The sequence below is a fragment of the Sinocyclocheilus anshuiensis genome, unplaced genomic scaffold (genome assembly GCF_001515605.1).
Source record: "Sinocyclocheilus anshuiensis isolate Anshui unplaced genomic scaffold, SAMN03320099.WGS_v1.1 scaffold517, whole genome shotgun sequence".
Classification (NCBI taxonomy): Eukaryota; Metazoa; Chordata; class Actinopteri; order Cypriniformes; family Cyprinidae; genus Sinocyclocheilus; species Sinocyclocheilus anshuiensis.
Genome location: NW_015536535.1, coordinates 2,454,080 through 2,477,334, shown reverse-complemented (window position 1 = coordinate 2,477,334; position 23,255 = coordinate 2,454,080). Strand labels below are relative to the sequence as shown.

The 23,255-nt window shown below is 36.4% G+C and overlaps 1 protein-coding gene and 1 pseudogene across 1 annotated transcript in view; one reads left to right on the top strand and one right to left on the bottom strand.

Moving 5' to 3' along the window:
* Positions 1-10,115, bottom strand: part of LOC107695781 (protein FAM184B-like) — a 25,019-nt gene extending 14,904 nt beyond the window's left edge. The window contains exons 1-8 of the mRNA XM_016495825.1: positions 10,046-10,115; positions 8,235-8,318; positions 7,368-7,426; positions 5,259-5,438; positions 4,486-5,139; positions 2,290-2,425; positions 1,247-1,398; positions 3-93 (exon numbers count right to left, since the gene is read on the bottom strand). Coding sequence (XP_016351311.1) covers positions 3-93; positions 1,247-1,398; positions 2,290-2,425; positions 4,486-5,139; positions 5,259-5,438; positions 7,368-7,426; positions 8,235-8,318; positions 10,046-10,115 — 1,426 coding nt within the window. The remainder of the gene's footprint in view (positions 1-2; positions 94-1,246; positions 1,399-2,289; positions 2,426-4,485; positions 5,140-5,258; positions 5,439-7,367; positions 7,427-8,234; positions 8,319-10,045) is intronic.
* A 5-nt stretch (positions 10,116-10,120) lies between these two features.
* Positions 10,121-23,255, top strand: part of LOC107695773 (condensin complex subunit 3-like) — a 22,570-nt pseudogene continuing 9,435 nt past the window's right edge.

Sequence of the window (23,255 nt, the reverse complement as noted above, 5' to 3'; positions counted from 1 at the left end):
TCTTTCGTTCTCCACCTCCTGCTGAAGGCGTCTGATCTCCTCAGTGTGAGCTCGCTGTAGCTCCAGACGCATAGAGGATAGAGCATCTGCATGCTAAAACACACACACATGACTCTTAATGATATAAAACTGTAATCCTGTAGTTTCAAAAGAATGACACTACACCTTTTAAGCCTCTGGTGTGTCAGTTGTGATGTTTTAAGATGTTCAAAAGGCTTGGCTGATCTTTCTTGGCATACAAACGCTTTTCAAAGAACATTTTATGGTGTGCTTTACTTATTTGCATTTCCGTGTCTGAGATGGCAGGCCTCATTTGGGATGTGATTTCACAGCATTTCACCATGTGGTTTATGTGTTCTTGTATGCTAGAGGTGCTGTAGAGAACAGTACAGCTGTTTAAAAACAGTAGCGCGATTTTTCTGTCTGAGATGAATTTTAGGTACTGTAAAAGATTTCTTTCATTGGGTTATCAGTAAATATTAGAATTTTTTATCAGTATTGGTTGATGTTGGATATTTAATTGTGCATGTTCATTTATCAAATTTTTACTTTTAGATTACGTTTGCTGTCATCGAATGCTCTTTTAAATCCTTAAAACACTAATAACTGAATAAGACTGTTAAATGTAATCTTCAGCAAATCACAGTAATTTTTATAGTGTAGTATTTTATTTGTGATGCCTAAATTCACTTGTAGCATTTAATTAACAATTAATTTGTAGTTTTTTAACAAAAAAAGTATTGTGCTGTAAATGTGCCCTTTATCAGTTATTACAGTATTCATTAATATTTTGAATGAGCTTTTATTTAAAAAAATTGTAGTTTTCATTTAAATTTTAGTTTAAGTTTTATTAATTTTGTGATATGCCTTTGTCATTTTTATTTGTTTTTAAGACTTCTATTTAACTTTACATTATTTGTATTTCTGTTTTAGTAATTTTTATTGCAGCTAGTTGACAAGGTAATATTGTCATCTAGATGCAATTAAGGTAATATTGTCAACTATTTTTGTTTCAGTTCAAGTTTTTTATCTAACATTTATATTTCATGTTATTTCAGCTTTTTCCATTTACCGAAAATTATTTTTAATAATTTTAGTTAACAATATTAACACTGCTTACACACACCCCCCAACTAAGGGCTAAAATAAAATCCTGAGTCTCCCATTGTAATTACGACATTGTGGTGCTGTTCATGTGCATTCAACTTAGAGATACAGTCTTTCATACATTACTTGAATGGCTTGCCTGTTTAAGCATGCGAGCGTGGTCATTGGATCGGCCACTGTTCTGAAGCTCCAGCTCTTTGTTTCTAATGTTGAGACGACTCAGTTGAGACCTTAGCTCTTCCACTTCAGCAGAGAACCTCACCTGAGATGAACTCTGGCTCATTAACTCCTCTGCAGAAATGAGAAAGATGATAATTAAATTAAAGGAAGCAGAACAATCAGTGAACAAGCTGGTGATCTCAAGTGTCATATGACAAAAGCAATAATTTCAATAGAGATGTAAAAATCAACACTGGAACAATTAACATTAAACAGACTGTCAACTTATTTACTACTAAAAAGGTAGATGTTTATATTGTAATTAAGGCTTTTTATTTAATGTTAAATTACTCATCTAAAAAAAAAAAACAATCATGCCACGTAATCCTAGGCTTAAATTCTGTAAAAAGGCATTTTCCTATACCCTCGAAACAATTTAAGCTTGAAGTACCACAATTATGCTTTAGCTTTGTTCCCTGAGAAACAAGACAGATGCAGCGCAGTGGAATGGAACAGAATGCTCAGATCTTGAGACACATTTTTCAAATTTGTCGAAGTTTTGAACTTGACAGCGAAAACAGGGCACTTATGCTGGGAGACTGAAAAATGAGGTGTGACGCAAAAGGCAAAGACGTCCATCTGACATGTCTGTGTGGACCAACAATTATAGAAATAGTACTGACAAAACACTGAAAATATGTCGTGTGAACGGCCCCTAAATCTACCTCGGACAGACTGACAAACTTGATTGCAAAAAGTGAACGTCTGTGGACTGTAGGCTTCTGTTCAGTGATATGGAAGTAAAACTAACCTATGGATATATTTATTTTTAAAGCAACTTTTTATTTTGTCTATTTAATTATTTACTAGCCTCTCTTTGAAATATTTTCTACCAAATATTGATTTTGAAATATTGAAGCTATTAGTCTGATTAATTATTTAGCATATCTGATTAATTTGATGTCTAATGATGACAAATATAAGTACACAAGCCTTTCACTGATCTGTACTGTGCATGTGCACCTGACTTGCTCTGTAGCTCATTCTCTTGCAGTAATAATCGTTCTTTGGCTACAGCTAACTCCTCCTCTGCCTTCTTTGCCACAGCCTCAGCCTCGGCCAACCGGTGACGCCCATCCTCCAACTGCTCCTCCAGGTCCTGTAAAAGAAATGAGTAACACGAATCAGCATAACTATTACAATTGCTTATACTTATGCTGGGTCTACACTACACAATTTTCAGAGTCATCGGATTAATGCTCCTTTCAGTCGTTTGCATGTTACATGACGGATCAGCGACTGGGGGTCACACATGACACAATATTTCACTTGGAAGAATCCCCGACCACTCTGTCTTGTGTAAAAAATGGAAGCGCGAGAAGTGATACAGGGATGTAAGGCTATGACTCCTATGAAATTTCCCTTGCCCTGTATCTTGCTCTCTCATTGGCTGTAGGTCACTGGCGATGACATTTCCAGTCAAAATACATTGCAAGGCTCTGAGCATAGGCATCGTATTGGCACTTCTCTCAGATCACCTCATTCAATCGTCACTCATGTGAACGAGCACAGATCTTCCTCAGATTTTGGGCTTTTGTCCACAATTTATGGCCTAAAATTGTGTAGTCTATACCTGGCATTAGGGTTAGAAGGAAATCCCTAACCATAGGTATTAACCTACAAAGCATAACGTGTACTGTTTGTGATATGCACATGAACATATGCACATTTTAGCAACACACTAAAAACCGCTACAAACACCTCAGAAACTGCATTGCAACAACCTGACAAACACCCTAGCACCACTCACATTTTCTTAAGAAACTAAAAAATGTAGTTGTCCATTATTCTGCTGGATCCTCTTATTGAATGATCCTGCAGCAGAAATGAACAACCATAACGGCATCATCTGTCAGGCCCATGAAGCCCAAGATGACTTTAATCAGTCAATTCTGGCCGCCTCATGAACACTTTGAGCCCATGAACCTTTGATTACATCACAGCAGCTGCTCTGAGTTTGCAGATCTGAGGTGCCTCTGATTAATTTTCGGTCAAGGATGTCGTGCCAAAGCAGAGAGGTTGTTACTCATCTCACTCTGTGCCTGGCATTTTTAGGCACATCTAGTGCGCATTAGCCGCAGCGTATTTAAAAAGCTGCATCAGAGACGGTGGAGTCAATGTTGCATGCCTAGCAACTCTTACTGATTTAATCACTTGGCTTTATCCTGTTCTAAATACTAAGTGTAACGACTTACTTTTGTGTCCCACTTAAAAAAAGCCTATGTTATTTTTATATTCTGTAGGTTCTGTGCAGACTTTGCTGTAGAAAAACTGACTACAGATCTGTGGGATATTGTCACAGACTGTTTAAGTCGGGTATGCCATCTGTTTCTACACAGCTGTGTGTGTCTGAGTGATGGTAATTGTGGGTGTTTGTCTGATCCCTCTAATCTCGGTCTCAATTAGATTCGGAAGTGTCAGTCACAGCAGTAATTACTGCCCCCTTACACTGAGACGAACACCCCGCTGAAAGGTCAGTTACAAATGGCCAGTCAAGTGAATTTATGTGAGATGTCTTGTAAAGCAATACTGGTTTGTGTGTACACAATGAGTGTTTTGTTTTTGCTATGCATAAATAGAAACATTTATATTCGCCACATACATCTTCATGAATTATCAGGCCTGGAAATAACAATTTTCAGTTTTTCCATTATGATAATGTAAGACGAGCTTGTGGTTGAAATTTTAAAAAGTGTCACATTTTATATTCAGTTTTTATATCATTTGTATTTCATTAAACCTAATTATTCTCACTTTTGGCTGGTTCTGTCTCCACAGTGGATCACCTGCATATTTATTTGGCATATGTTTTATGTCGGATAACAAAAATAAAATCTAAATATACTGAATGTCTATTATACGTATATTGTATATTAAATAGAATTATGCACTAAAAAAAGTTAAATGCTGATAAAATTACAGTAAATCTAATGGTCATAAATTGACACTTAAATAATAATTATATATATATATATATATATATATATGAAAATACAAATTTAATGAAAAATATGAACCCATAATATTATATATATATATTTTTTTTTTTAAGTAAAGTATGCATAATACACAATAACCTTAAATAAAAATGTGATTAACCTGGAATGGGCAAAATTGGCAAAAGGTTCATTTTGGACCCTGTTGGACCCACATGTGTACCTCTACTCTCTCCTGAAGTTTGCTGCAGTGTCTGTTGCTCTCATTCAACCTCTGTTCTTGAACCTCCAAGTCCGTCTCTGCTTTTCTCAGCCTCTGCTGAAGTGTTGCATTCTGGGACTTGCGGTTTTCTTGCTCTCTCTGGTGCCACTGATTGATGTGTTCATTGAGGCTCTTTTGTAGTGTCTTCTCAGCTGCCTTCTGCTCCTCCCTCCTCTCTTCTTCCATCTCATTGACTCTCTTCTTCCACTCCTCCACATCTCTCTTCCATTCCTTCTCCACTCTCTCTTTCTCCTCCCTCAGAGCCTGTAGCTCCTTTCTTACCGTTTTCAACCTTTCTTCACACTCCTCCTCTACTCGTTGTCTTTCCTGTGACTCTCGATTCCTCTCCTCCATCTCTCTCTTCCTCTCCTCCTCCACTCTATGCATCTTCTCCTCCTCCTCTCGCTTTCTCTCTTCATCTCTGGCTCTACGTAGCTCTTGGCACTCATTCTCCAAGCGCTTGTTTTCTTCCTGTGTTTGTTGCAGTAATTTGTGTTGGTTGTCTCTATCTGTCTGCAGGTTCTGGTAGTCTCTGTGCAGATTTGATGTCTCTTGGGTTAACACGGCTATGCGCTCCGCATACTCTATTTCAGCCCTCTGTCCACGCTCCTCCACCTGAAATGGATACACATCCACACATCCTAAGAAAATAAAGTGATACTCTCCATGTTGTATTTAATATAATGAGTCCATTTACAGAATACGTGTGTATGTGTGACCATTTTTGTTTTTACTTCCTCTACGGTGGCCTGCAGCTCTAGAAGGCGTGTCCTCAGAATAAATGCTGACTCCTCCTCTTCTTCATCCTGACCTGTGGTTGGCTGGAGGCTGCCCTGCGTCTCCGTGGCAACACGGCGTAGCGACTGCAGAGTTGCCTCTTGCTCCTCATTCTTAGTGTTTAAAGAATATATCACCTATGCATAAAACACACACACATAAATATAATTAAAACACAGTTATGATGGCAAGACAAGGATTGCGGTCCATGTGTGTATGTTCATTTCATGCTCTTAAAAATAAAGGTTCTTTATTGGCATTTATGGTTCCATGTAGAACCTTTCCATGAACCTTTCAATGCACAAAATGTTCTTTATAGTGAAAAATGGCTCTTTAGATTATAAAATGTTCTTTGCGCTAAGAAAAAAAATGGTTCTTTTAAGAACTGTTCATTGAAAGATTCTTTGGGGAAACAAAAATGGTTCTTCTGTTGCTGCGAAAACCCCCTCTTGGAACCTTTATTTGTAAGAGTGTAGTTCCAGGCCTATAGCGCTAAACAAAGAGTCTTATTCTCACTGATGAAATCTTTCACCTCTCTGATTGAACCAGTCATACACCCACAGTCTGCAGTTACTGAGCTGCAGTTTATCTAGTACATGTGTGTCTGTTTACGCTCTGCAGATGTCTGTGTTAACCTTCTACGAGTGCTTGCGATTGGTTGTGCACAGCTGTTCGACTGTGTTTGGCATTTTCACATTAGTGTCCCCTGGCATTTTTCAAGCATTAGAGGCACTAATCCCTCAACACAAATTATTGTTGTGAGAATGGTTATATATCTTAGATAAATGATCTAACATGAAATTAAAACAACGTGAAAACGTAATCTGACAATTTTAGCAATCTGTTGAATCGGTAAAATAAGAAACCACAAGTCCCACTTCCCACATTATGTGAACAACTCAATAACCTTATAATATGTTCTCCGTTACAAAAAAAGTAACATTCTGTGAAGTTCGCAAGTTCTCAAGAAATAATTAATTGACACCTAAGATTAAACATTAATTGCACCTTTTCTGCAGTAAATTATTTATGTTTACAAAATTCTTACAAATAGTGTGATGACTTTATTCTTGAAGCTAAATCATTATATATATATATATATAATTCCAAAGACAAATGCTATTGTTTGTACAGAGATTGTATTTTTTATATTCGTAAACCCTCCCCAACCAACCCAAAACAGACTGCCTATTATAGATAAAATAAAAATAATAAAGTTAAAAGAAAATTAAAATAAAACAAAGATAACAAAAATGCAATAGTTGAATAATGACGACAAAAAAAAAGTAATTGGATACTACAATCAGGTATAATACAGTGTCATTTCACTCTGATGAACAACATAAACCCTACATAAGGGAGGGGTGAGAATAAGAAGAAATTGCAATAAAATATAAATCCCATTACTCCCCAGGAAGTACATTTATATCAGAGAAATATGTTTGCCAGACATAAAAGAATTTATGGGAACCTATAATTGAATATTTAATCTTTTCCAAGTGTAGGTATAACATCAAATCCTGAAGCCAGTGTGATGCTTTAGGCGGATTTGTAGATTTCCAAAGTAATAAAACCAATAAAACTGCGAGCCAATAAGGATGCAAAGGCAATAATGTTTAGTTGTCTTTGAGTCAGACTCGATTCATCGCCTGGAACACCAAATATTGCAAATTCGGCACATGGCTTCAGCTGTACTTCACACACTTTAGAAAGTGTATTGAATATGATTGACCAGTAAGCCGTAAGTGTAAGGCACATCCAAAACATGTGAGTCAGGTCCGCTTCACCTGTGTGACACCTTATACAGGTCTTGTCAAAGGTAGGATTAAAAGAGGCAATCCGTGTTCTGCTTAAGTGCATACGGTGACTGTATTAAACTCAATCGGGCACAAGAGGTACTCCTATTCACTCTACGTAGGGCATTGTTCCAAAGTTCCTCTCATAATACTACTTCGAGCTCTTTCTCCCATCTGCTTCTAATCTTGTCTGTGCCTACACTTTTTAAAGACATGATAATTGTATATATTCTTGAAATAAAGCCTTGTAGATGAAAGTGTACTTCTAACAGAGTCAGCAGAAGACTTTGAGGGAATGATGGGCTTTGAGCATTCACAAAATGACGTATCTAAAAATAACGGAAAAGGTTATTTTTTGATTAAGATTGAATTTGGAACGCAGATCATTAAATCTTGCAAAAAGACCATCAATATAAAGATGTTCTTATCTTGCCACCGTTTAAATGCAGAGTCTAGTTTGGCAGGGAGGAATGCATGATTATTGCATATTGGGTTCTGAAGCAAAAGTGCTTGTCTTAACTTCAAATGCTGACGTAGCGGAGTCCATATTTTAAGAGTGACGTGAACAACTGGATTTGTTGTGTGTTCTGCTATTTTAATAGGTAAACTAGATTTTACCAGGGCTTGTAAAGAGGTTACTGCGCAGGATTTAGATTCTGTTTAATACCAATCAGTACCTCCTGGTGAGAGCATCCAATAGATTATCTTTTGGACATTATCCGTCCAATAATAATATAAAAAGTTAGGGAGAGCTAAACCTCCGTCACTCCTATTTTTCTGGAGAAACTCTTTCCTGAATCCTAGGGGTCTTCCCATCCCATAAAAACGGGAAATAAGTTTATCTAATGTGTTGAAAAAGGCTTTGGATAAGAAGATAGGGAGGCACTGAAATAGATATAAAAATCTAGGAAGAACTGTAATTTTAAAACAGTTCACCCAGCCAACCAAAGGCAGATGGAGAATCTTCCATTTTAGAAGATCAGATTTAAGTTTAATCAATAGAGGAGTAAAATTATAGTCCTTTAAAGTTTTGTGTGATATTAATACCCAGATATTTAAACTCAGATCTTGCCATGCGAAAGGGAAACACGGAGTCAGGCATATGCATGGCAAGTGTATTAACAGGCATGCACTCACTTTTGGAAATATTCAACTTGTAGCCCGAGAAGGTCACAAAATTGTGCCAGACTTTGATAATATCATTGATGCATGATAAAGGATCTGAAATGTAAAGAAGCAGGTCATCAGCATATAATGAGAGCTTTCGACACCCCACCTTACAGTATATGCCATGAAAAGAGGGTGTGGATTTTAATGCTATAGACAATGGTTCAATTGCAATTGTAAATAAAAGGGGGCTTAATGGGCACCCCTGCCGAGTGCCGCTTGACAAAGACAACATTTTTGACCCCCATTTATTAGTAACCACGGAAGCAACTGGAGAAGTATACAACAGGTGGATCCATTCAATAAATCTGGTGCCAAATCCAAACCTATCCATAGCGAAAAAAAGATAAACCCATTCCACTCGATTGAATGCCTTTTCGGCATCTAATGATACTACAATTTCAGGGGTGTCTTGAGATGGGGGGGCGTGTAAATAACAATTAAGAGGCGATGGATGTTGGAAAATATGTGCTGACCTTTTATAAAGCCAGTCTGATTTGCTGAGATGATATTGACTAGGGGAGACTCTAAAGGAATAACCAGTAATTTTGCTAAAAGTTTGACATCTGCATTTAACAAAGAAATTGGTCGATATGAACTATATTGTGTTGGGTGTTTCTGTGGCTTTAACAAAAGTGTAATCAATGCTTCGGTAAGGGACTTTGGCAGAGTTCTTTGAGATAAAGAATGTTCAAACATACTGAGAAGGAGTGGAGATAATTTAGCAGAAAACTTCTTATAAAATTTGATGGGAAAGCCATTGGGGCACGGGGACCTTGCCGCTCTGCAATGCTGATATGGCCTCAGATATTTCTTGTAGCTGAAAGGGGGTGATCTAAGTCTTTTTTATGTTCTAATGAAATAGTGGGGGCATTTATTTTATCAGAAAACTACCAATTTAGATTGATCCTTAGGTGTTTCTGATGTATAAAGACTAGAATAAAAGTTAATTGTAAGGTGATCGATTGTCAATTCCCCAGCATCGTTTGCGATTTCAGAAATGTGTGGTGCTGATCACCTGGATTTAAGTTGATGGGCTAAGATATATAAGATATATACATATACATACACATACATACAAACATACGTGTGTGTGTGTGTGTGTGTATAAAGCCAGTAAAGCAGTAAAGCCCAACATTTGTGTAAAGCCAGTAAAACAGTAAAGCCCAACATTTGTTCCCAAACCAGTTAGTCCCTACTGAGTGGTAGTTTAATTAAGGCTAAATTTCCAACCCTGTCACCCATACTGCATTATTTTTCAGTTTAACTTAAATTTAACTTTATTTAAAACTCCAGTCCGCACCTTTTGGTGCTCTAGCGGTTAATAAGCAGAACTGCATGCGTCTTGTGGAAGAACATTGTAGCCGGAGCTACTTCTCTCTGTTTACATCTATGTCGAGTCACGCAGGTACTGGGCTACTCCACAGCGGTTCTGATTTTGTAAAAATTAAAAAGCACACACACACAAGATTATAAGCTGCATTATTTTTGTAACAGTTGAAAAAATTGTAAAGTTCTTACTAAGTGAACAGAAAATAAAATAGCTACTCCTTTCACTGACCATTTGTCAAAAAAAATAAATTAATAAAAAAAAAAAACCTGTTTGCAGAAAGTGTCGTTTCATAACACAGTGTAATCTGTGAGTAGTGTTTGTGTATTTGTGTCTGAATGTGTAGGCATATGAGAGAGTCCTAATATTATGTGTCACTTTGGCTATCCATCAGTGTGTCCTACCCACAAGTCCCCATGCCTGGGGTGTCATCAGATTCCCAACGTCTCACTCATCCCTCCAGCGGGTCGTGTGACGCCTGACTGTCTGTCGTTAATCGCCACCGCAGCAGAGCTGGACATTCCGTATGATAAACTGCCAGGAAGTCACCGTCTCCTTCTCACCCATCTTTCTCTCTCCACCTCTTTTCCTGTCCCCCACAGTGTTTCTGTAAGCCGACCACCTTCTCTCTTTCTCTCTCTCTCTCTGTCTGTCCCCTGACTCCCCTTTATAACCTTCACCTTCGGTCAATTCCCTGCCTCTCACTCTCTCTCTCCCTCTCAGTCCTTGAACATGAACTCTCATGTTTTATGGTGCACAGAATAAAAGGGAAAGTAATGTCATATATCTGTACGACTGAAATGTCTGCTAGCTTTATATAGAGCAACAGCACTCATAACTTAACTAGCAGACCGGAATGGACTGGGACAGGGAGAAAATTAGGATAAACAGCAGATTATAGGAATAGATTTTTTGTTTACATAAATTACTATTTTAAGTAGAAAGTGCTGAAATACCTGTCTCTCTCTATCTATTTGTCCTTGTTTTCATTCTCTGCAAACATGGCACCCTGCCTTACTAAGATCCATACTAATGAAATCTGATACATGCTGTCTTGCTTTCCTTCTCCCTCCTTAACAAACACAAATGATAGAAGCATCTGTGTCTGTTTCTCTACCCATTTGTCCACATTTCAAAAACTGCTTATGACAGCCATTTCTGACACGGCTAGTGAATTTATTGAGTCGGTGCATTTGTGTGTGTGAAGGCCTGTTTACACGAAGAACAATAACCATAAAGATAACTAAAACGATAACTATTTTAGCTTCCACTCCAACACATGATAACATTCAGTTTTTTCTAAGCACGTGCCGGTTTAAAAGCTGTTTAAAGTAAAATAGATTCAGTCAATGTTTTTATAATTTATCAGCTGAAAAAAAAAAAACATTCTGAAAGTGGTTCCAAAAATACCATTAATCTGATCCGTTATACTGTGGACTTCCTTATTTTCATATATTTAGAACGATTATTAAAACTTTATAGTTAGTCATCATTATTATCATTAATGTGAATGACCCTTAGCCCTACAAAAGTCTGTTAAACATGGCTGTTTAGCTACTGTGAGTAGCCTAACCACATTTTGTCTGTCTAATGTTTGTAGCCTAGCCAGGCTTTTGACATTTTCTGGCCAAGAACTCCCCAAGTGGCCATCTGATATGTAAAATGACCAACCACTGTTTGTTTTGGTTTATTTGATATAGATGAACGGTTGTACAGGAAACAACCATTTATTAATGGAAATTTGTGCAGACATTGAGATTACAATTTCTATTCACCCAAAAGTAAGAAGTATTGATTTTTTTCACAGATAGAAATCTGCTTGAAATATTTAGTTTGCTTACTTCTATGAATCCAGCAAAACTCTGAACAGCTTTCAAAGATGTGAAGCAACACGCCACGGGAGCCGAGCTCCCCCTAGCTCCCCCGTAGTTCGCACCCTGCTGGTACCTTTTAAATATCTGCCAGAATTATAAAAAGATGCAAAGTTAGGTTGCAGTCACTCAAAGCAAACAATGCTTTCTCAAAAACATTGTTAGCCAGCTCAGCTATGGCCACAAATTCTATCCTTACAAATATAGTTCAACAAGTCAATGTTTTCCAAAATCATAGTTCCAATGCGAACTCTTTGGTTGGAACTCGACCTGAGGTTAGAAGCATAATTTCTTGCAAGTATGAAATATGGACTTCAATATATCATGCTATTAAAGAAAAAAAGCAAGCTAATATACAGTACATTCTATATATTTAATTCCATTTAAATTATATATATATTTCAGTCTAAATATTTTAGCCTCAACTTTAATTAGCACTGTTTTGAAGAGTCTGTAATGTATGTGCATAAATTTGTATGAGAATGAATCAAACATCAAGCAGCAAAATGACAGGTAACAAATATAGTTAAATATAGTCCTTTTTTATTACAGTAGCATCTCAAAGAAATTACGTTGTGGAGAAAGCTGCTGACTAAATGAACCATACGTGTATGCCAATTATATACTGCATATTAACGTGTTGTTTGTGTAAATTAACTACAAAAAAAATCTCACATTAATTGTCATTTTTTAATTGATTAACAAACAAAATTAATTTCTCCACCACCTGTGTTTAATGTAATTAATGACAGTCCTATATTGGTAAACTAAATGATAAACTCAAAATATGTAACAGTTAGCTGTGAGTTGCGTTGTTGTATGGGAAACTCACCCCTGATTGGACCTTAAAGTTTTCATAAGTTTTTTTAGCATTTAGTGTCATGCCACCCATGACATTCCCATCATGCTCTTATATTAATAATAGACTGAAGTAGATCAAATCTCCTGTGCTCCTGATTGGGAAAAATAGTGTGGCTTGGTGTGTAGCATTACTAAGTGTCAAAAAAGCTGAGCCGAATGTAGAGAGGGTATGACTCACACATCTGTTCTAATACACACACACGCACACACACACACAGCTAAAGATATCTATTAGGAGTATGTTTACATGATGATAGAGAGAGGGATTCCACACAGCTGTGACATTCAAGCTCATAGGCATACTCTCACATACACACTCCTCACTCTCAGTAAATATGGCATCTTCCCTAATAAAACCTGATACATACTCTCTCACTTCTCTTCTCCCGCCTTAACAGATCCAAATGACTGTGTATGCATTAGCCATTAATAGTGTATAGATATTAAAGCCTTTAACCTCTGTTTTCACACTTTATAAATGGCCAAGAGGGTCATCATTTTTCACACAGCGACAGATATAGTTATTGCTATTGATTTTATCATACATCATCAAGGTGCAGTTTAACAAAAAACACATAATTCAAACTGAAACTCCAGAGGTTGACAATATAGGGAAGTTTGTGTAAATGCATTTGCTTCTATTAAGAAGTTCTTTGTTGCTAAACTAAATGTTGTGCTCATTTACTTTTAATTTCATGTGTTCAGTGTGTGGGCTATGATCTTTTGGTATTTTAATGTATGTTTTTTATCCAAAGTGACATTTGGATGTACATTTTTGGATGTACAGTATTATTGTACATTTTGTATATTTAAGTGCTCTATTCCAAGGCCATAGAGAATACAAGATTTTAAGCCTTATTTTAAGCAATATTTGAAGAGTTTGCAAAAACAGATAACTCTGTTAACAATTTTAACAATTATGTTAAATGTAACAATGTAACAATTTTCAAAATTCATGTTTTTTCATTCCGATTAATGTCAATCAAACTGTAGTTTGGTTATTTTGATTAGGTAAAAAATAACTAAAAAATACAGCTAACTAACAAAATAAAACACAATAAAAACATGATAACATAATAAAAAACATGATTTTTGAAAATTGAAAAAAATAAATAAAACGGAGTTATCTGTTTTGCAAATAAACTCTTCATTTTTCTGTTACAGTCCTAATAAAGATGACCACAAATTATAAGGGTTCAAAAAAGTAAAGGCCCAAATGACTATGTATTAGCCATTAATTGTGTGTAGATAATACAGCCCTTAACCCTAATGTTTTTATAGTTATTCTTCATTGTTGGCCAAGAGGACAATCATTTTTCAGGCAGTGTCAGATAGAATTATGGCTATTGAATTTATCATACATCATCAAGGTGCAGTTTAACCAAAATGCATTATTCAAACTGAAACCCCAAAGTCCAGAGATTGACAGTATAAGGGGAGGTTTCTGTAAATGTGTTTGCATCTAGGAAGTTGTGTTTCATCAATACATTTTGTTTAATTTTGTTCACATACATTTAATTTAATGTACTGTGAAACACATTGTTTGGTCACTTGCATATACTTTTTTATCCAAAGCGACAATCAGTATTGTAATTGTCTACACTTTTCTATTACAGACCTAAATATAAATGAATATTAAATTATAAAGATTCAAAAAAGTACTAAGACCCTCAGAAAATGTATTAAGGTGCCATCAGATACCTAGAAATATCACGACACTATAAGATATACCTATATAATTACAATATTCATGTATTGCCAATATTGACTATTTCCTGGGCACTATTCAAAAATGGTAGCTTTTAACAAATAATACTATTGCACTACAGTATGGCCTAACAAACATAATTCCAGTGTGCTTTTTTGCTAGTGGAACCAAAACAAAACTGAAACAAATGTGGCTTAACTGAACTACAATGTAGAAGAGAACTGTCTTTTGCCAAACTGAACTGCGTTTACCTCATCCATATTACAAGCTTCTACGAATCAAAACAACAGGTTGCTGCTTGCTTGTGAAGGGGTGGTTCTTATACACACATCTAAACCTGATAATAAATAATCACACATTTCTGTTGCCAGCGATCACCCACAGGTCAGATTATTTTAGATGAGCCATTTGCTGCGTGAACTTAAGTAGCCTGCCTTAAACTATATAAACTCCACGAAAGCGCATCTGCTACCAAACAACATCTATTGAAATCGTGACTGGTCTTGGATTACCCTCTCTGCCTGTTCTGCATCACCTGTAATGGAAAGACAGTGAAGCGACGCCGAGTGCATCAAAACCCTGTTGCATTGCATTCCATGAAAAAACACCAGTGCGTCAGGCAGCATAAAATACTGATAATTTACAGTGACAACAATTTATATATATATATATTACCGTCTTACACTGTGCCTTTAAGTACATGTAAATGATTTAGCGTAAAATATGCGCAGTAGGTAGCAAAAAGAGACATTTGTGTTTGCATATATATATATATATCAGAAGTCCTTTGAGAAATCTAATCCCGTCCTGATTCATCGCGTAATTGTTGGATGATCCGATTCTCCGACCGCTCGCTCCACTTTCATCATGGATATAAGCCGTAACGATAACGTGAAATCAACAAGAAGATGCCGATCACGGAAACTAATAGCAGAGTTAGGTAAGAATAAGAATCTAGTCGTATTGGAGTTTTCTCGATTGTTAATATAACTGATTTTAGTTGGCACTCTTCCCTCCCAAACCATTAATTCAGTTTTCAAAACAAAGACACATTTCTCAAAAAGTTTAACAATGAGTAAGTTAAACATTAGGTAGCAAAACTGATGACACACCAATCAGAAACGGTGCATCCTAACAATGGAGAGAGGAGAGAGCTGAGTCAAACATGATCTACTGGGGTTTTATACTTACACATACAGTATAGTACAGTACCAGTACATTAGATAATGGAAATTTCACTATTCTATACAGTAAACTGTAGCACATGTTGTACACCTTCAAGCGTGTAACTGTCAAATTTTATTTGTAACCATTTTTTAATGTGTACTGCATTTTTGCAGAACTGAGAAATGACTGCCTAGAGATATAGCTAGTCTTGTGTCAGGAGACCAAGAAACTGCTATAGTGCTTTATACTGTAATACAATTTGGCCAAATGTGCAGAGGATGCTAAATTTACTTTTTTTTTAATATAATTTTTTTACTGTACTGTATTGTGGTGCATGCCAAGTTCATACAATTATTTGGTATTTGAACTTTTCTAGTACTTTTCATCTACTGCAATATTACTTTACAGTAGTAAAATGAAAATGACTTTTTTCCCAAAAGTTCATTGCTGAATTATACATCTGTATCTGTAATTTAATTTATGTATACTGCAATAGACATTGAGCTGCAAAAATCATTCCTGAATCCTAGTAAGAGGCTTCATTTTGCAAGAGATGTGAGGCATTTTGTGTGTGCAATTCTTGGATTTATGTATAAAGTTTTGAAAAAAAGAGGCAATTAAAGTTTTGAAAAGTTTGAAAGATAAATTTATGCTGGCTTGTCTTAAAGTCTTGTTTAAAAAACGTATATGTTTGGCCAGTTAGATGTTCTAGATGTTTGCTAAAGTGTTGCTAGTTGGTTGCTAGGATATTCTGGGTGGTTGCTAGAGTATATGGTTGACTTGATAGAGTTTGTTCTGGGTGATTACAGAATACAGACATTCCCACCTCTGTTAATAACAGAAAATCAAAATATTGTTTTCAAACCTGATCCAGTTTCAGTGCTTTGATATTATTGTATTTCTTTCTAATGTTAGGAAATTCTAAAGTTTTTGTTGCTCTTAAACTTGCACTAAACCGTCTAAATAGCCTATGTAATTTTAATAGAACCGCATGTCTTCTTTAGTGATACAAGCTCAGAAACATTTAAACCTGTTGAAAGTTTTTTTATATTGTGTATTGACTTGGTGCCATGATGGATATTGAAATGTTATTTATTTTTCATTTGAAACAGTATAGATGATTACTTAATGGTAATACAATATTTGTGAACACAACTGTGTATGTTAGACCATAAATCACCAAAACCTATGCATGGGGGCTTGCTTTTGTGTTGCCACCCCTCATAGACCCCATGCCACCGCTTTGCCACCCTAAAAATTATTTTCTAGATCCACTATAACCAAGTTATATGCATAGTAATGTACATAATGGTAATCAGAAAATGCATATAGGGCTTTGATATACTGTCAATATTCATACTTACTCGCGTCATTCTACAGGAGTTATTGATCAGAAATGTGCTTTGCTGCCTTCAAAGGAGTTGAGCTACCTAAAATCTGATCTACCTTCTCAGGATTACCTGTCAGTAAAAAAAATAAACATTTATTTATTCTATTCTTTCTCAGGTGTTTGTAATTACCATAGACTCACTAAGAGGTGTCAGGCAAGTGTATGAACCTGTCTCAGGTTGCTCATTAGAGTTTAAGTCCATTTTATTTAATCATTGTAAAGACATTTCTTTGTCAGGCTCCAATAAACTAATTAATAAAATTAAACATATATATTAATTAGTGCACAAAGAGACCTCCAGTGAGACAAAAACACGTCCTGAGATTTGAAACGAGAGCTTCTACTAAAACAGATTTGAACGCTGCTCTTACTAAGCCTCTGAGCGCCCCCTGGAGGATAACCCACGTATTTAGCAAATGCGAGGAGGCAACCACGCGTTTCTATTCATCCTTGGGCCACAGCTGGCTATGATTGACAGCCAGAGGCGGAAGGAGGCGGGTTTGTATTTGTGTTTTAGTAACATCAACATGACTGGAATACAGTGATCTGGAGATTGAAGAGGCTTTCCGGCTAGCACAGAAAGCTCATAATAACAAGGCCAAACTTGTTGCCAGTTTGAAGAACCGATATAATAAGGTACGGGAGATTTACATATAATGATACACTACCATTCATAATTTCTTGAGGTCAGTTTTTTAAAATACTAATATATTTAAGAAAGATACATTACATTGATTACATTTTTACAAAAATCTTAAATTAAATGTTTTTTTTTTTTAAACTTCTGTCCATCTAAGAATACTGATAGAATGCATCACAGTTTCCACAAAAAAACAACTTTTTATTCAACATTGATAATAAGCAATGTTTTTTTAGCACCAAATTAGATTGATTTCAGACATGTAATAAAGCAGTTTTAACAGATTTATGTTTGTGCTCCCCATAATACTATCTATATAATTTTATATTTCTTTAAGTACAAAAGCATTAGAAAAAAGAGATTTCTGATTGATAAATTTATCCGATTAATATGAAAGTTAACAAGTATAATCACAAGAATAATAGGCTAATGTATGCTTCATTTTACAAACTCTTAATTATTAACGCTCATAATTTTAAGAAACCAAATATTACACATCCATGAAGTAAAAGAAATTAGCACAACAATTTTTATTTATAAATTCATTTGTCATTTATAAAAAGAAATCTTCCACCATAATCCCTTTGAGCATTGCATGCCAGAAAATATGAATGGCTGCTGAAAATTCAGCTTTGCCATCACAAGAATAAATAACATTTAAAAAAAACATGTTAAGTTGTAATAATGTTTCACAGTATACATTTTAACTGTAGGTGTATAGGCTCCCCCCCCACAACATTGCTGTCTAATACATTGAAAAACGGGATTATAATCGAGATCTATTTTAATTCTGTTCTGTGTGTAGTTGGAAGATAAGACCGAATTCCATGAGGAGTTCATCTGCTGCCTGAAGTATGCCATGATCATTTACACCCGGGAGCCAGCAGTAGAGAATGTCATTGATTTTGTCACAAAGTTTGCTGCTAGTTTCGAAACTCCTGTTAATGAGGATGCTGAAGAGGTGGAGGAGGAAGACGAGAATGAGTTTTTGAACTTCCTGCTCAACTTCCTGTTAGAGGTAGTGTCACACATACAGGCATTTAGCCTGAGAAAAAGCATACTAAAGAGCATATCTCATCATAGCGTTACTTGTTTACATAAGATTTCTTATCATTATCATCTTTTTTTCTCCCTCAGTCTCATGGTGCTAACCGCCATGCGGGGCGGTTTCGTGTTTGTCAGCTGGTGAATAAGTTGCTGGGCAGTCTAAGTGAGAATGCTCAGATTGATGGTGATCTGTGTGATAGAATCCATAAAGCCATGCTGATCAGAACCACAGACAAATACCCTAATGTCAGGATTCAGGCAGCACTGGCCATGGCCAGACTCCAGGACACCAGTAACTCGGACTGCCCCACTATTAAAGGTACTCCAAATGCTCTTACTTGAAACCATGCTAAAGGACATTGAGCTACAATCCATACTTAAACATGTGAACACGTTTATTATTGATCCATGAATCTTCAAGAAATATTAATTAAAGGTAAAAAGTATAAAAGTGATTCATTCTATGTTTTTAGCTTATGTTCTGCTTTTGGAAAATGACTCAAACCCTGAGGTTCGACGGGCTGTGCTGTCTTGCATCGCTCCCTCAGTCACTACACTTCCTAAAATCTACAAGCGTACCCGGGATGTTAAAGAGAAAGTCAGGAAACTTGCTTATCAGGTGAAATGGTCTAACCTGTTGTTAAAGTTAAAGGGATAGTTTACCTAAAAATTTAAATCCTGTCATTTACTCTCCCTTATGCTGTTCAATCCTGTACGAGTTTCTTTTTTGAATGGTAGTGTACACTATAAGTTCAAATGTAATGTGTGTTTATTTTTGTGTTCATGTATGTGCGTCAGGTGCTGGCAGAGAACGTACATATTCGAGTACTGAGCATTGCTCAGAGAGTCAGTCTATTGCATGAAGGGCTCAGTGACTCTGCAGTCTGCAGGTAAGGAAGTACAGTGTTTGTTGATCAAACTGTCAAAGAATCCAATTGTATACACATGTATTAGTTCATGTGCATCTCATAACAGCAAGGTCCTCCAAGTCTCTGCACGAACAAGTTGTTTACAAGCAGATGACTGGGCCATTAAAGACACCATTGTGTCTTCCATTTCAAATCACTTTTATTGTGAAACATATCAGTCAAGACATGTTTAATAGAAATATTTTGGGAAGGAATCATCTGAATGCATCTTAGAATCTTATAGTTTTGTAAATTGCGTATCTTATATTGCTCTGTTCTTGCCAAGAAATAGCCATGTTGCTGACAGGACGGTTAAAGTCAATAAAACAAATCATGTCTATTTCCCTCAGACTCAGTGAAGGAGGTCGTCAAGACCCATTTGCTGCCTGCTTGGCTTCGCTTGCTGCAGGGAGATGTTTTGCAGTTGCTGCACAGACTGGATGTGGAGAACTGTGCAGAAACTGCAGTTACTACCTTACATGCCATCTTTTCCATGGCGACAAGCCCAGATGACCTCTTGCAGAACGGTGTCAGGCTGGATGAGCGGTCAGTTGCTTGAACTCAAACACTGCAACAAGCATAATTCAGTGGCTGCAGCTTTGTGGCTTAAATCAAACTATCTACAAGTGCCTGCATTTTGTGTATTCATTTGGAATTCGAGAAAGGTTTTATGGAAATACAATATGAAAATGTGAATATTTTGGGGCTTATTTAATCATTCTTTGCTTTCAGCTATCAATAGAAGCATTGTGTTATATACATTTAGCTAGTTTTTCCTATATTTGCCATTTTGAAAAGTCTTCAGATCTTGGGCCTTCCAGTCAGTGCTGGCTAGTGGCTATTAAAAAAATCTGTATCAGTGTTATAGATGAGAACTCTTAAGAGATAATAAAAGAAATGCTTATTTTATGTTCATTAAAAAGTATGTAATATTTATGAAAGGGTTATTTCAAAATTAAAAATAGAAGTAAATAATACAAAGTGATGTGCAGTTATTTCATTATTTTTTTATACTTTGAGTTTCTACACTGCCTGACAGTATATCAGAGTGTCTTGGACAATTTTTAGCATTAGTCTTATTGCTTAAATGTATATGTCTCTCTGTACAGGAAATTAATTCCTGTGGACTCCCTAACATGTGAAAATGTGTTGTACTGGAGAGCGTTGTGTGAGTTTGTCAAGAGTAAAGGAAATGAGGGTGAGGAATTACTGGAGCAGTTACTCCCTGAGGCGGCCATCTTTGCTGAGTATCTGTACAGGTGATTATGCTCTTCACTTATGTTTCTTGTAACCCTTTTAAATGAGCTAATTGAATTTCTTCCACATTTTTTTTTCTTTTGAATTCAGTTTAACGTTAAACATTTGCAAATGTAAACCCAGCTAAATAAGGAAGCAATTTTGTTTCAGTTATCTAAGGAGCATTACTCAGCTGTCTGAGGAGCAGAAAGCTGATATGACACAGCTTGAGATGGCGATGAACCAAGAGTTTGTTGGACAGCAGTTGATTATGCTAGTTGGGTGTCTGGACTCTTCTGAAGAAGGGGGCAGGTCTGAGTTATCAATACGTCTCTTACTAAGCAGTGCAGCTCAAACATATTTTAGAAAATGAGTGTCTTTTGTTCCCGAGTGTCTAGTATGGTTTTTTGTGCCTCTGTTGTACAAAGACCGCCTTAAAAGGCAGTTTAATTTTTTTTAACTGCACATTTACTTTACATTAAAAATGTGTAATGTTAAAGTTTTAATCGTCCCATGAACTGTTCTAGGAAGCGCACGGTAGCAGTGCTAAAGGAAATTCTTGTGATGCCCAACACGCCCACCTCTCTGATTGGTCTGCTAGTGGAGAAACTGATTGGACTTCTGCGAGACGAGACACAGAAAATTCAGATGGTCAGTCTTTGTGTGACAATCAGACTCTTAAAAAATCAACGTGAGATTGTATCAGTTTATTCCTTTTAGATAGAGCATGTGTTTTTCTTTGGCTGTATCTACATCAGTGGTTCCCTACTCAAGGCCTGGGGGACCCACTGCTCTGCAAAAAAAATAAAAAAATCTCCTTTGGTCTGCTAGTGGAGAAACTGATTGGACTTCTGCGAGACGAGACACAGAAAATTCAGATGGTCAGTCTTTGTGTGACAATCAGACTCTTAAAAAATCAACGTGAGATTGTATCAGTTTATTCCTTTTAGATAGAGCATGTGTTTTTCTTTGGCTGTATCTACATCAGTGGTTCCCTACTCAAGGCCTGGGGACCCACTGCTCTGCAAAAAAAAAAAAAAAATCTCCTTATTTTAACACACCTGGGGCCTGTTTCATAAAACAAGTTTACCAAATAAGCCAGGCTTATTTCAGTTAGTCTGACTTATTTTGAACCAAGTCAACTGACAATAAGTCAGACTAATGGAAATAAACCTGGCTTATTTGGTAAACTTGTTTTATGAAACAGCCCCCTGATTCAGATCATCAGCCCTTTCAGAGGGAGCTCTATGAACTGAACAGGGTGTGTCAGATAAGAGAGACATACAAAATGTGCAGAGGTCCCCAGGACTGGGGTTGAGGACTGGTCTACATGTAGGTCCAGTACATATCAAATTTCAAACAACGATTTAAATAGACCCAAACTGAGTGCCAAAAAAATTCTGATTCGAGATTAATCACTGGTAGATGGTTGTTACATTATGTAAATGTGGGCTTTGAGATCTGCTCATTAATGCAGGAAAGTTGCTCTGCAGCAATATGCTGACAGTTTGTTTTGTATGTGTATGGTTCTATTTTAATCAGGTTGCTGAAATAATCTCTGATGTGAGAGAGCCCATTTTGCCCATCTCTAAACCTGTGGATGAGAATGAGAAATGCAGAAAACAAGTCAGAGTGAGTGACACTTCATACACCACTGGTGCTTAGTTACATCAACAACTTACATTAGATTGACCTCAATAAAATACTAAAATATTTTTCTATAGCTGGCAGAGGTGCGAGTGCAGATAATGAGGCGAAGCAGACTCTAGAAGAATGCATCAGCTGTCAGGACTTCAGTCGCGCAGCTGAGCTGAAAGACACCATCTCTCAGCTTGAGGAGCTCAAGAACCAGCTCACCCTGGAAGCTTCACAGCCTGCTGACAATATCAAGGAGCAGCGTGTGGAGAAGGTACAAATACAAACACTCATACTCGCACGCATAAAAAAAGTTTTCAACTGTGATTAATAATAAGAAATGTTATTTGAACAACAAATCAGTGTATTAGAATAATCCTTCAGAAATCATGTGACATTGAAAACTAGGGCTGTCGCGATTCGTCGATTTTATTCGACGATTCAATTTTAAAAAATCCTTGACTTCATTTTGCTTGCGTCGACTAACCGGCAAAATACCGGAAGTGGCGCATTTTATGTACGAGAATCCATAAAACACATTATTAGACTGTTTCCCAAGGCTGCATGATATATTAAACCCATTTAAAAATCATAATTAAGCATAATTGCAAATTCACAAACGCTACGATTTAATTAAATAATTATATGTTCTAATACAGTATATGCGCTTTATTTACATGCGTGTAGATTAAGTACGTGCGTCACACAGCGGCTCCGTTCACAGTAGTTCCACAGGAACTGTTATTATTTACATGTGTGGAGCGTCTCAAACGCCATCTCTGCATGTTGTTGTGAGTTTGGGGTTATTATAACGTTCATCTGGGAACGCAACGTGCGCCATTTAATCAGATTTGTAAGGTAAATCATTTATAAATCTACACAAACACAGGAAAATACATCATTATCTCGCGGTTTCAAAATAAAAGCTCAAACCCTCACTCCGAGTTTACACATTTTGATGTCCACATATTCTTTTAATTACAGTGGCTATAGCATTTCTGTCCTAAAGAAATGGCCAAATATTAAAGATTAAGTGGACATTTGAATTAAATGTCAATATTAAACAAGAATTAGATTGAACAGCAATGTGTAAAAATAATCGTCAGGCCGTTGGCGCCCTCTGCAGGCCTTTGTTGTAATACGTAATGTACATTAGCTCTATTGTTTATAATACATTATGTATTTTAACAGTTTTGTT